Source organism: Bombus huntii, chromosome 3 (assembly GCF_024542735.1).
Source record: "Bombus huntii isolate Logan2020A chromosome 3, iyBomHunt1.1, whole genome shotgun sequence".
In the NCBI taxonomy this organism is placed as follows: domain Eukaryota; kingdom Metazoa; phylum Arthropoda; class Insecta; order Hymenoptera; family Apidae; genus Bombus; species Bombus huntii.
This window is the reverse complement of record NC_066240.1, coordinates 3,249,823-3,262,445: the sequence shown is the minus strand read 5'-3', so window position 1 is coordinate 3,262,445 and position 12,623 is coordinate 3,249,823. Positions and strand designations below refer to the sequence as shown.

At 40.9% G+C, this 12,623-nt stretch overlaps 1 protein-coding gene and 1 long non-coding RNA gene across 2 annotated transcripts in view; both read left to right on the top strand.

Moving 5' to 3' along the window:
* Positions 1–45: 45 nt before the first annotated feature.
* On the top strand, positions 46–975 carry LOC126864334 (uncharacterized). The gene is made up of 3 exons (XR_007689120.1): positions 46–236; positions 539–631; positions 766–975. It is a non-coding gene; the product is annotated as an uncharacterized LOC126864334 (long non-coding RNA).
* Positions 976–2,211: 1,236 nt separating this feature from the next.
* The window catches only part of LOC126864307 (slit homolog 3 protein), a 35,035-nt gene continuing 24,623 nt past the window's right edge, over positions 2,212–12,623 (top strand). The window contains exon 1 of the mRNA XM_050615572.1: positions 2,212–3,560. Coding sequence (XP_050471529.1) covers positions 3,512–3,560 — 49 coding nt within the window. The 5' untranslated portion in view covers positions 2,212–3,511. The remainder of the gene's footprint in view (positions 3,561–12,623) is intronic.

Sequence of the window (12,623 nt, the reverse complement as noted above, 5' to 3'; positions counted from 1 at the left end):
CATAGTAACGAAGAGAATTAAATTTAGATGATTCGTATCTCCGTGCTGTTGAACGCGCATTACATTGATTGAGTAGACAGTGACGTAACTGTCTAGAAAATTTTGATACATTATATAGATTTAAATATTTGCTAAAAATGTGGTATAATGCTATGATACCATTAGGTATAATAGGAGTACTTACAGCATTACCTGCTTACATTTCACCATACATAAATAAGTTTTTTATCGGGAACGTAAGTAATTTTTGTAACATAACCTCAATATAATAACCATTTGAAGAAAGATTATTTAATATTGCAACGAAGTGACAATTTATATGACTCCGTTTTATCTTTCCGGGGTTTCCAGTTGATTTTCGTTTTATCTGGAGTAAAAATTTAAATGTTTTAAAACATAACTATTAATTATTGTGTAATGGCCAATTTTATATATGTGTTATTTATTGCACAAATGCTTTGTAGTTGTTTCAATCAATATTTAAAACAAATTTAAGTAGGTTTTTATGAGCTAATTTCTTTATATTTTGCTATTACAGCGAAATGGAAGATTGTACAATAACAATATAATTGAGCAAGTGGGATATGCTAGAGACTATGAATTTGGTGGTAAACGAATTTGGAAGTTTAATGTAGGTATATGGTATTATAACTGTTTAATAACTTGTTATTTCTTGTAATATTATACAATATCAGATTGATTAGTTAAAATTTGATTAGTATACTAAAATATACAATATTTGACATAATTTTTGTCTCTTTTCAGGGTTTGGAAGTCATTCCTGACAAATAGAGTCATATATATGCCAGTACTGTATTAGTCTATCTTTATTATCTTGGTGAATGTATTATGTAAATATAACATTATAATATATATATATATATATATATATATATATATATATATATATATATATATATATATATATTATATTATATTTAATATAAAATATTAATATATATGTGTAGTGAATGATTTTCAGTATTAATCTCACAACCGTCTCTACTAGTAAAACTTATTTAACAGAAAAAGTGATATTTTTATGATTTTAATATAATTATTATTTAGGAATTCCAAAAATATCAATGTAACTAAAACTATAATCTCAGAGGTTAAATTTAATTATTACTTATAATTTCGAGAATATAATTTTTGTCAGAGATTTCAGTGAAAAGTTATTGTTGCATTGTTATAATAATAAAAAAAAAGCAATCGACATGAGTAAATCTACGTGTACAAATAAAATATTATTTAGTATAAAAAAAAACAGTTTAATCTACTCTTGAATATATTTTATTCAAGATGTTATATTTTTGTCAAAGAAAGTAAAGGCTTTATAACTGTAACGCAATCGTTTCAAGAACCATATCGTATATTCCATAATCCGTTATTGCATTGAAAACTTTGCTTCGAGAGCAACACACGAGGTTACACAACAAAAGGCTTGTATATTTTCGGTTGTTGAGTATTTGGAATAAAACACAAAGTCGAATGAAAAATTGATAACTTGAAAGTAGGTGTATTGAAAGAAATATTTTGCTTTTGTGTACAGTCAAAGCAGATAACCTTCTCTGGTTGTCAAATTGCCAACTTGTCGAGAAAGGAGGAAATATTTGTTAGCTTCATGGAAATTCTTATTTTCTTCGTGTGAAACTAATTTTCACTATTCATTTCCAATATGCTTGGCGAAAAAAGTTCCAGGTGTTTTAAACGACGACGTTCTTTGTTTTATTGTAGTTTGAAACCCCTCGAAAATACATAAGATCGGCCCCTATGCGTAGACAGAGATAACGAACAATAGACAGCCGAGGGAAGTCTTTGAACTGGGGACTTAAAATCGTTATAGGTGTTCACATATATATTACACACACGCGCGCGCACACACACGCACGTTTCTTTACGAGAAACGATGATAAGAAAAGGGGCAGATGAAATTAATGATGATTATCATTGAGCTAATTAAGTTTGACATTCGATTCCAAATATCTTTATTTTAAAAAAAAAATTATCTAATCAATAAACACGTGCGAAAGATATGACAATGTATCGATCATTACATTTTATTCGAAACATTTTGCTCAAGGTATACAAGATTATAACAGATAAAATAAAGGAGATATCGGTTGAAATACGCTGTTGCATCGAGATATCGATTGCGAGAACACGACGGAGTACGATCTTTACTTGGAGATAGAAGCACTTAAAGTGACTAGGTACTTCGGTCTAATATATCTTGAAAGTTTCCAGATCCGGTCACGAAATCAGAATTTACCGAATTTCTGCCCTTCATGTCCTCTGAATTTATCCGAAGATCTTTCCGATCGATCTTCCGCTAATTTTTCAGTTTCAAAGATTAATCACCCGAGCCTAAATGCCCTCGAGCCCACTTATGATTTTTGACGTGTCAGGCGATGGCAATTTCTTTTGTTCCGTATTGTACCGTCACCTAGAAGGTTAATTACCTGCCAGCTTTTATCCGCAGCACAAGACATGCCTTCAATTTCAGCCGCAATCACGGGAAAACTGAAGGGAAAATCGGTCCTCCCCGAGATATCGGCCGGCAGCCTTTGGCTTAGCTTTAAATCGGTCTTCGGTCTGAACGGGCGACCTCACAGTCGAGTGCGAGACGTCGCGCAAGTAACATCGTGTTCCATGTCGCGTCCTATTTCCTCAACGAATTTTCGTTCGATTTTTCAACGATCATCCTTCGAAATTATTATTATTGCGCGATTTCGATACTCTTTAAACGTTTCGAGAACGATCGAAGAATACATAACGAATAAACGAATAGCTAATTTGTTTACGCGGGAATTTTCAGATAACGGGGTCGAACTGCAAACACGTTTGTGTTCGGTATATTAGACCTTTCGAGCCCTAAGGACGAATACTTACATAAAAGCGACGGCCCGGCCGATACGGAAAACTGGGAAATATTTTCGAACTGTCTTCTTTCAAATAGCCAAGAAGCGCGTGGGTAGACCTACCGCAACAAGTCTTTCGATAGCATCGTTGCTGTTTTCCTTTCCCTCCTGCGAGTATTATCCTTTTCTGGTTCGTCATACATAGACATTAATCGTTCCGTTATATAGTAAAAGAAAGCCAAATAGCATATTTAGTGCAAAGTGTACGGACAAAAGTTTTGGTCAGCGTTCACGGCCAACCTGTTAGTCATGTGGGAACGGTAAAAACCGTTCAGGCAGGAACTCTGGAAGAGCAGTTTCTCGGAAACGGTCGTCAGAATAGTAATAACGATGTAGTGAAACCTGCTTCTCGTCGCTGCACAAGGATACGCGGTGTTTCAACGATCGTTCCTTTGATCGTTCGTGCGTTGTGATGTCTGCCGATTTTACTAACGGTGCGTCCTTACGTGTACACGCAAAATGATATCCTGCTCGAAAATATGTTTTCGCGATTTTTTCATCGCAACGTTCTGAGATCATTGGAAGAAAAGAGAAGGAAAAAGAGAAGAAATTTCTAAGGCGATAGGGACGAGTCGTTTGTTTGCGGGATCATGCAGCGATTTTGGAACGTTTCCGGAGGATGGAGTGATCGAAAGACAGGTAAGGAAAACGTACTAGAAATTATCCTTTGTTTCTTCGTTTGATTTATGCGTTGTTTCGCATTTCTTTGAAATGCGAAATATCCCGTATAATTGGAAGTCGGTATTATTCGTTTATTTATCCTTTGTTTTCTATGGGATCCATTCCCACTCGGTTGTTCACTGCTCAAAGATCGGCGTCATTTCACGACATCCAGGACAAAGCGCGTCATGTCGTAACGCAAAAGGAATCGCACAACTCGTCGTTTCGTGAAAATCGATCGGCCTTTCTCGTGTAGTTACGCTATATTTCGCAATTCGTTCGAAAGACGCGTTTCTCGCTCGTATTCTTTTAACACTTCATATCATGACACTAACGCTAATATCGGCCGATATTTTCGGTCCAAGGCCAACGTGCTCTTAAATATTTTACCAGGCTCGTTCGTTTCCAATTCCAGTACGCATAATTACGTCTTCCGTTGCGCCGTTGTTTTCTTTGCGAATCCAGGGAGATTTCGTTTCTTCCTTCTCCCGTCGTTGGTAGTTGAACCGTGGCTCGTAAAATTACGTGCAAATCAGTTATGCATCGGCATAGGCAAATATTTAGACTCCATTAGAAAAAGTACGCATGGGAGAATCAAATCGGATTACAGTGTGGACGCGCGTTTGGACCCGAGAGATTTTTGCGTGCGATAACCGGTAAAGATCGGATCGAGACAGAGTTTAAATTACTTTTCCTTGAACGGAAAGAGGAGAGACCGCGTTATCGGCGAGAAAGTTAATCTGCATTCTTGAACGTTGATAAATCGTATCCACGGGTTTTCTAACCGCGGTCGACTGCCGTTGATCGTCTTCCAAACTGGTCGTTTGTTATATAAGCAAACGGTTGTTTCGTGGACAGGCTAAAGGCAAATATTACACCAAAGTCCGGACGATAAAAGATGAGAAAATATCTCGGGAAGGAAAACTGATATATATGTTGGCGTGTTGATTGAAAAATCCCGTTGAATCTGCGTTAAACGACGTGTTCTACCCAAGTTTCGCGCCAGTCGAACGAAGAACGAGAGACAGCCTTTTAATTAAAATAATATTCGGGCGTGAATCGCGTTCGCACGTACTCGTGCTATTCGTCAGATTCGCGCGCGTAATTAAAATTTTCGTGTACGTGCGCGCCCCTTTACACGTACTAAATATTAAATTCGCGGCACGCGTGAGCTCCGGGGCGAAAAAGATTCGTTAATTTTTATCCAGCATCGAGCGACCGCCGCCCTCGTAAATGGGATCCGTGAGGTAGAGTATTTTAGAAAACGACACGGCTTTGCCAGTCGTTCGATTTTCCGTTTCAGCTTTATCGAAGCAAGGAGATATACGCGCGATTATTTTTCTGTCGTTTACGTAATGACAAGAACAGAAGAAGGTAACGGCGTATCGTTATCAGGTTGTTCCAGTGCTCAAAGCTTTCTAATCTTTGTCAAGCGAGAGAAACAGTGGAAACTCGGCGTGGCACGATGCAATGCGATGCGATACGCAAGCCCATTAAGTCGTCGTACGGTAGATACGTCGAGAGCGTCAAGAACTTGCGCTTCCATGGAACGTTCGAATCGCTTGGCTGATTTGCTCGCACGTTCGAACTGTTTCCGACAAAAGAGGGTTCCAATGTATCGGTATGTGCACGCCACGCACCGCGGCCGCGTATTTCAGCATATAATTAAACGACGTTGCATCACGAATAAATGTAATAATCCTTGCACATTGGCCGGTTTCCTAACGCATTCACGGGGAGCGCTTCGCGAATAATTGCTTTTGCTTCATTGTGCAACGCGATCGACTCGCGTTCCAAGCTTCGCCGATCCCCTCTGCCATTGTCTTGGACCGCGCTCGCACAACCGGACCTATACTTTTCCTTCTCCGAACAACGTTTCTTCCCTCCTCGAAACGATTCAACCTCGTAACCGTGCTACCCCGTGATCCTTCTATCCTTCGACTGACTGCCCCTGCCACCATTCTTCTCGATCGGCCTCGGTTCTCCCTAGTTCTTCCTTCCAGTCCTCACCAATTTAAGCGCACCTGGAACAAGTCGCAGCAGATGTGCCCCGAATCTCGGTGGGTCAAAGACCAAAAAACCGCTGGTCTTTTCACCGGAGCTATACACTTTTTCGCCTTTTTCTTTCTTCTTCCTCTCTCTTCTCAGAAATGCCACATCGTGGTCAATTAATTAACTCGACATAACTATATTAATGACTCCTATGTCAAATGCGACTCGATGTCACATTTCGTATATATATGTAAATTCTATAGAATTCAAACTATCCGCCAACCGATATTTTTATTTTTGCTTTGTTTTACCGGCAGTCATTTGCTGAATAGAATAGATCACGAGAGAAGAGCGGTAATTTAGGACTTGGAAAATCGATTCTCGATTTTTCAGGTAAAATTTTTAATAGATTTGTTATTAACTGTTTAATTTAATTATTCCCAAAACAAACTCGATTTTTCAGAATCGATCGTCTGATTTACCCTAAGGATTTACGTTATTACATATTTATTAAAATGTATACGATTATAATATATTATATTAAAATATAATAAATATATACATATATATGCACCCATATATAGGTATGTTATTTTACTAGTTTGCTGCTGAATTATTGTAACAGTGGAAAACTATACAGTACCGTCTTGGCGACAGTGATCGAGGAAATCAGGGCGAATCGTCTGGAATGGAAGTTCGAAAATATCACGGACCGCAAAGGGTTAAATTAATAGAGAGCGACTGAAAAATTTATTTCGTCCGTTACGTGTAGATAAATATCTTCTCGAGTATAAGCTACGAGTGATCGAGATCGCTTCCGTAGAAGAGCCGTTTACCGATTAATCGAACGCGCGTTATTACACGCGTCCGAATTTGCGATTGTACGGTTTTATTATTTTCTGCCGATACCGGAGCCAACAGATATAAATTTGAACGTGCACATGTGTTATCGAGGAACGTGGAATTCGATTCTTTTGTACATACTATCGCGAGTCCGAACAAATTGTCTTTCGTTTCGGCTTCGCTTTGCCGTTAAATCGCAACGCTGGGTATCTCGAACCCACGGCAAAAGGGACAATTGGTAATTTCGTTTTTAGAAACGAGATGAAGTTTTTTACCTGTCTTTCCAGTGTTTCAGTCCGATTCATTTGTCGAATGTTTTCGAGTAGATATCTTTTATAATTGCGTATCGTTGACCGATCGAGAACGCGTGCTGTCGACGCGATTGACCTTCTAAACTCTTACTCAAGTTATTCGAACGCGATGGAATAGCGCACGGTCACGGATGGAAAATTAATATTATTTCGATTTCATATCTCGTACGAACTTTCGAAAGATTTGAAACGCGCGTCCTTCGCACGAATCGGCAAGACCAACCCTACTGCGATCCTCGAATTTGTATACTTTAATTTCACTTTTGCTTCGGCAAGCAGAACATGCTTTTAATGTTTTAAGAGAAATTGTACCGTAATATCAAAAAACGATACCGTCGCGTTTTTCTGAAACTGAGAAGATTCGTTAAGATTAGAAAAACACGATTATATGGGAAATGGCCCGAAGAACTGGACAGAGTTGGAGAGGGCCAAAATGCGTAAATTTCGATCGTGTCGCATCGATTCCCGTCGATTTCGACTATACTCGGATTAATTACCAACACTATGCTCGTCTTATTAAAATTCCATCAACGAATCGAAATTGTCTCGATTCAGCGGAAAATTGAATCGCTCCCTTTCGGCTGGTCGAATGAAAACGATTTCCTTGTGGGAATTTTCAAACGGAAGCTGTGCGTATCTCGATAATATCATCGCGGAAACATTGACGCAATTTACACAACGAACGTTATAAATAAGTATACGATAACCTGCAACTTTGTCGTTTCTTCTTGCAAGATCTGCCTCCCTATTCTTCTGTTTAACTTCCATTTGACCGTTTTAAAATTCACATCGCGATGCAGTCGCGATACACAGTTGATTCATTAGCGAAACGAACGAACGCGCTCTTTCGAAGAGACAAGCTTGCGCAACCTGCAAGGTAATTGATTTCAAAAGGATGACTGTGGAGCATCCTCGATCGCGATCCGATTGTTTGGATAATTACTGGCTATTAATTTCGGAAGAGTGGCTCCTCTTCGTTTCGATCAATCGCCGTTATTAGCCGATTGAAATTGAAATCGAGCCGCGTTATCGTAATAATCGCTTTCTCCGACGATTTGCCCGACAAAAGTGCGTCCCGCTTATTACCGGAATGTTCCGTTCGACGTTAATTCCGTCAGCCGTAGCGCGTGTATTTAGGCGATAAACGAGTTTACTGCCATTATAAGCGAGCGTGTCGTTAAGCAAACCTGCAACGTGGCCCGTTCCTGCCAGGATTTTCCAAAAGCTGTAAATTTAATCCCGCCGAACGGCTTGCGCGGAAATTAAGCCGTACTCAAAACGACCTGATGCATTTTGCCTTCCCTGTTTACCTTTTCGAGGCCCGTTGAAAATCGGTCTTTGCGTCCGTCTTCGGTTTTACGAACCCTAGCTCTTTATTGTTCGCTATATCCTGTGAAAAATGCGTTTGCCCCTGTCCACATTACGGTATAGAACGACGACCTGTCCCGGTCGCCTTGGTCGCAACAAGAGATCCGAGTGAGCAACGAGCTCGTTGAATTACAATCGGACCCGAAACGTTGAAATAAATTTCGTAGATGTTTCACAGCAATATCTAAACGGTGAATGAAAATTATTTGAAAACAAAGGGAAGCTGATTTCGACTCTGCGCGACGTACGAAGAGATACGTTTCTCTTAATGATGGCAGCGATGGTAGGAGAGTCGAGGGTCGAGGGTCGAGGGTGGTCGAGATGCAAAAGGGTGGAGGTCGGGAATGGGAGCCGAAGCAACGACCGTTTTCTAACCGTTCCCCCGTTTCCTCGTTTAGAAACACATTGCAGAGATAGAGGGAGGCTTCGAAGCCGCCGCGTCGCAATCGATGTTCCAGTTAAATCTGCACACGGCATGTTAATGAGCGTTAATGGAAGACTAACGCGGCCACCGAGAGCTACGGAAACAAAAGCGAAAAAAAAGAGAGCGAAGAAAGGGAAAACTATGCTGGCAAGTCGAACGGCAACGAAGGAATAATTGCGTAGTTCCCCTCGACGACGCTGCCGTTCTCGGGGCTGCGTTCTTCCTGAAATTAGCAGGAGATTTTATTCCGGAAGTTATGGATACGCGTGCAACCTTGTGAAGAAGCAAGTTGTGTATCGAGTTAGCCAAGAGGCTGGTAAGTCGGCGCAAACGAGGCCAGACGTGATCGTTACCGATTTCCTTCTAACGCTAGCTTTTTCACGCTGCACGGGATGCGCGTCGTGATTTTTATTCTCGTTGCGAGCGAACCAACTACGTACATATAGCACACTGGAAATGCACAGAAATACTTGAAATTTCGAGTCGAGCTAAGCTAGTTTAGCGAGTGGAGAATGCCGGTTTTACATCGAACGAATTACAATGAGATAGTTCTCGAGCCAGCTCTTTTGAAACCCAACACGAAGAATTAAGTTAGTTTGGAAAAATTCTTTCCATCACCGTGGATATACTTGCTTAAAAGGGAAAATCAAGGCGCTTCCTGATAAGCGAAGAAAACGACTTCCCAGTCAAGATGTTTCGCAAACACGAGCAGCTATTCCTAGATAGCGTTTGCTATATGCCACATACTCTATATTATTTTATGGAAGTAAATAGCCGACGGCAGGCAACAGGATTTTTCTCGTTTTTCATCGCAATAAGCGCACCTCTTCTCGCATGCTGCTAGAAACATCGTGAAAAACGAGCACGCCATTCCCAATCAGTGGTGCATTGTTCCTCCGGCGCACTCGATCAAACTAACCAACGCAGTAAGTTTCTTAGAAAAGTCTCTCGTTTGCCTAACTGCACTTCGAGCAAACTACATCACGGCCTCTTGAATACGTGATTGCGAGTTTCAAGGCCGTTGCACCGTACGGAATGTAACGCGATCTTACGTCATGACACATCTTGATAAATGAATCGATCGATCGTTCGCGAAATGCAAAACAATGGACGCGTCACCCGATCCTCAAGGCACCTTTTCGCTAGTTGTCGTCTGATCGTCGCTTACATCACACGCACACACATACACATTCGTATTGTTCGCTACGCGAACGGCCCACCGTGAGCGATTTCCATCGATCGGTTAAGTACCGAACCTCGGCTTTGACTTTACATCGACAGCAGAAGTTTTCTTAGACCCCTGTAAGTTCTCTTTGCTTCTACACCCTCGAGGGAGTGCGGAGGCAGAAAGGCTCGAAGGCGGATCACCTCTTCCATTTACTTTGCAGGTTATAGTTCCTTTGACGAGGCCAGTGAACTTTTACCTTGAACCGTTCCTCGAGATCCGGTCTCGTTAAGCGGCATACTCCGAAGCCGCGAGAAATTACGGAAGAATTACAATTTCAATGGGGTTAAAATACTATACACGGTGGTGATGTTCGATCGGTGGCTTCCAGCTTTGCGTATCGGATTAACAAACGACGCTCGCTGTTCTATTACTTTCGCAATTCGAAATGAGTAATCCAAGCTTAGACTTTGTACACCGGTAACGTTTTCTCGTCATAGCGCATAAGTAGAATCATCCGTATCGTATAATGGAATTATTTTGAAATTACCGATTCGAAGCAGCCACGTTTCTAAATTGTGTATGTTCGATCGTGATCGTTTATTCGCTGAAAGACACGTACGTGCATGTATAGTAGAATTCCATATATCTAAACTGCAGTTATTTTGGACGAAGTTTTGCTTAATGCCCGAGTATCCGAACTTTTGCCGATCGAATCCATTTATCTGAACGTGAGCTTCTATTATGTGAACGAAAAATAATAGGTAGTGGAGAAAATAAGCGAACTCCGATTATATAAACTGTTCGTTCCTCGACAAGTTCAGATAAATCGAGTTCCACCGTATGTTTAAATTCGCCGCGCTAATCGATGGGTAACAGTAACGACTACTCCCTTTCTTCTTACGTATTCCAGTATCCGGCATTTACGGCACGTTGCTATCGACCAAAAGAACGAAGCAATAGCGGCAGTAAAAATCATCAAATGAAAATTATGAAAGAAAATTAAGCGCAATGAATTGGCGAAGCCGATCCTTACACCGGAGAATCGCGAGGTAGTTGCTCCGGAGGCAAAAAGTACGAACTCTTGAGAGGCAGGGTAACCGAAGACATTCGAGTTTTGCAAAATTGTCAGCCGTGTCGCGATCATGGTCTGTGGTAATGAAAGCGGAAGGAGAAGTCGGGCTCGATTTCTTCTGCCTTGCCTAAATTTAGCCTACGAGCGCCCTTCAATTTAATCCAGTCTTCTTGACCCAAAAGCGTTTTCATCCTCGCGTAAAGACCACGAAGGAACAAGTTACACGGCGCAAAAATTAGTAGTGGTCCGTTAAAACGCTGAATTTCTCTTTGCCTTTTTGCCATCTTGTTACTCTAATTGGAATACGCTCGCTTTGTTCCTGTGCGAATGTTTAGCGCTCGAGCATATTTCGAAACCGCGTTCTCAGCCTCTCGAACAGTTGCTTAGGTAATATGTATGTATTTAGCAGCGTGCGAAATTCTTGCGATTTTACTCCATGTTACAGCGATCTGCCACCACATTTTCTGCTTGCTTCGAGATTAGAATCAAGCTTTCGGGGAATCTCGCTTCTTTAATTATTTCTTCCGTTGCACTCGTGCAGTACGAATTCGAGGAATACGAAAGTGCAACGTTTAACATTTTAACCGTCGTTGTCGGTTCCGATTATGTCGGTTCGTGCAATATCGGCTTACAGGTTTTGTTCGCGAGTCAGCATTCGACGAGAAAGAGCGGCGCGCGATCACGAACGAACGTTCCGTTGCATTCTCTCCTTGTCTACTTTATCCGATTGATTCCGTCCTGATATAGAATACGTTATTAGTATCGAATGTCACTGTGGTATCTCGGTATCGAGTGTCTCGTCGGTAGCAACGGAAGGTCTTGCAGCTTGCCATAACTGAACATCTTCTCCCCTGTTACATTTATTTATTATGCAATATTACCTATTGCTAACAATTTCGAGAAGAAGGCTATTTAGAAAAAAGATTCCGATAATATCCCTTCGGACAAAGCGTGACGGCACTGTGAACCACTCTCAGAGGCACTTCCTAGCCAGGATATCACAAAGAATATTTTATCGAGATATAATAAATAGAATACGCTTTGATGCTTTTTCCCTCTTTTTTCGTATTCTTTTTCCAACGATACATTACATATTAATCTAGACAGTTCCTCTTTTATCGTTATTGCCAGAGGTGACAAAGCTGAGAAAAGAAGACATTATTATACTTTCCCTCTCACTCGATTCGATATAGATTGATCGATACATAGGTCTTTACAGTGTTCTGCATCTTTAATCGCGAGGTGATAGGGCGTGATAGTGATCGAAGGAACACTCGAATTCGTTTAACAATAAATATTTATTAACGATAAAATCCAAGGAGTACACTTGGCGAAAACTCGAGGTTGTTACATTCGGTTCACGGATACAAGTTCAAGATGCGATAAATACGATTCGACATGCGCCTTGAGTTCGGACGATGATTGCCGGAGAGGTCGAGGAACTCGGATTCAGTCTAGCTACTAACTATCAATTCGGACAGACGACTCGCGACTGACTTTTTCCTCGCGATGATACTGCATAGGAAAACTATGATGGGGTGTGTCTCAGGATACGAGATCATCGGATTCGTTGAGGAAGGCGTTGGTTCGGAAAGCGAGGGAAATGGACGTCGCTGTTAATTGACTAAATTCTGAGTCGTTGGTTGGAAAAGGATTCTAACCACCCTTGAGAGAAAGTTGCTAGCAGGAAGCGTGAGGAAAGCAGACTTCCAGCACCTTCTCGTAGTGGGTGATAGGTACAGGGACTGTTGAGACAAAGACTATTTGTTCCTTTGGAGGACCTTAGCTAAATAAATCCTAAGATTTATGCGGGTCCTTAGGTTAGCTGAAAATGTTCTGAAGGAATGTATCGACATCTGGCAAT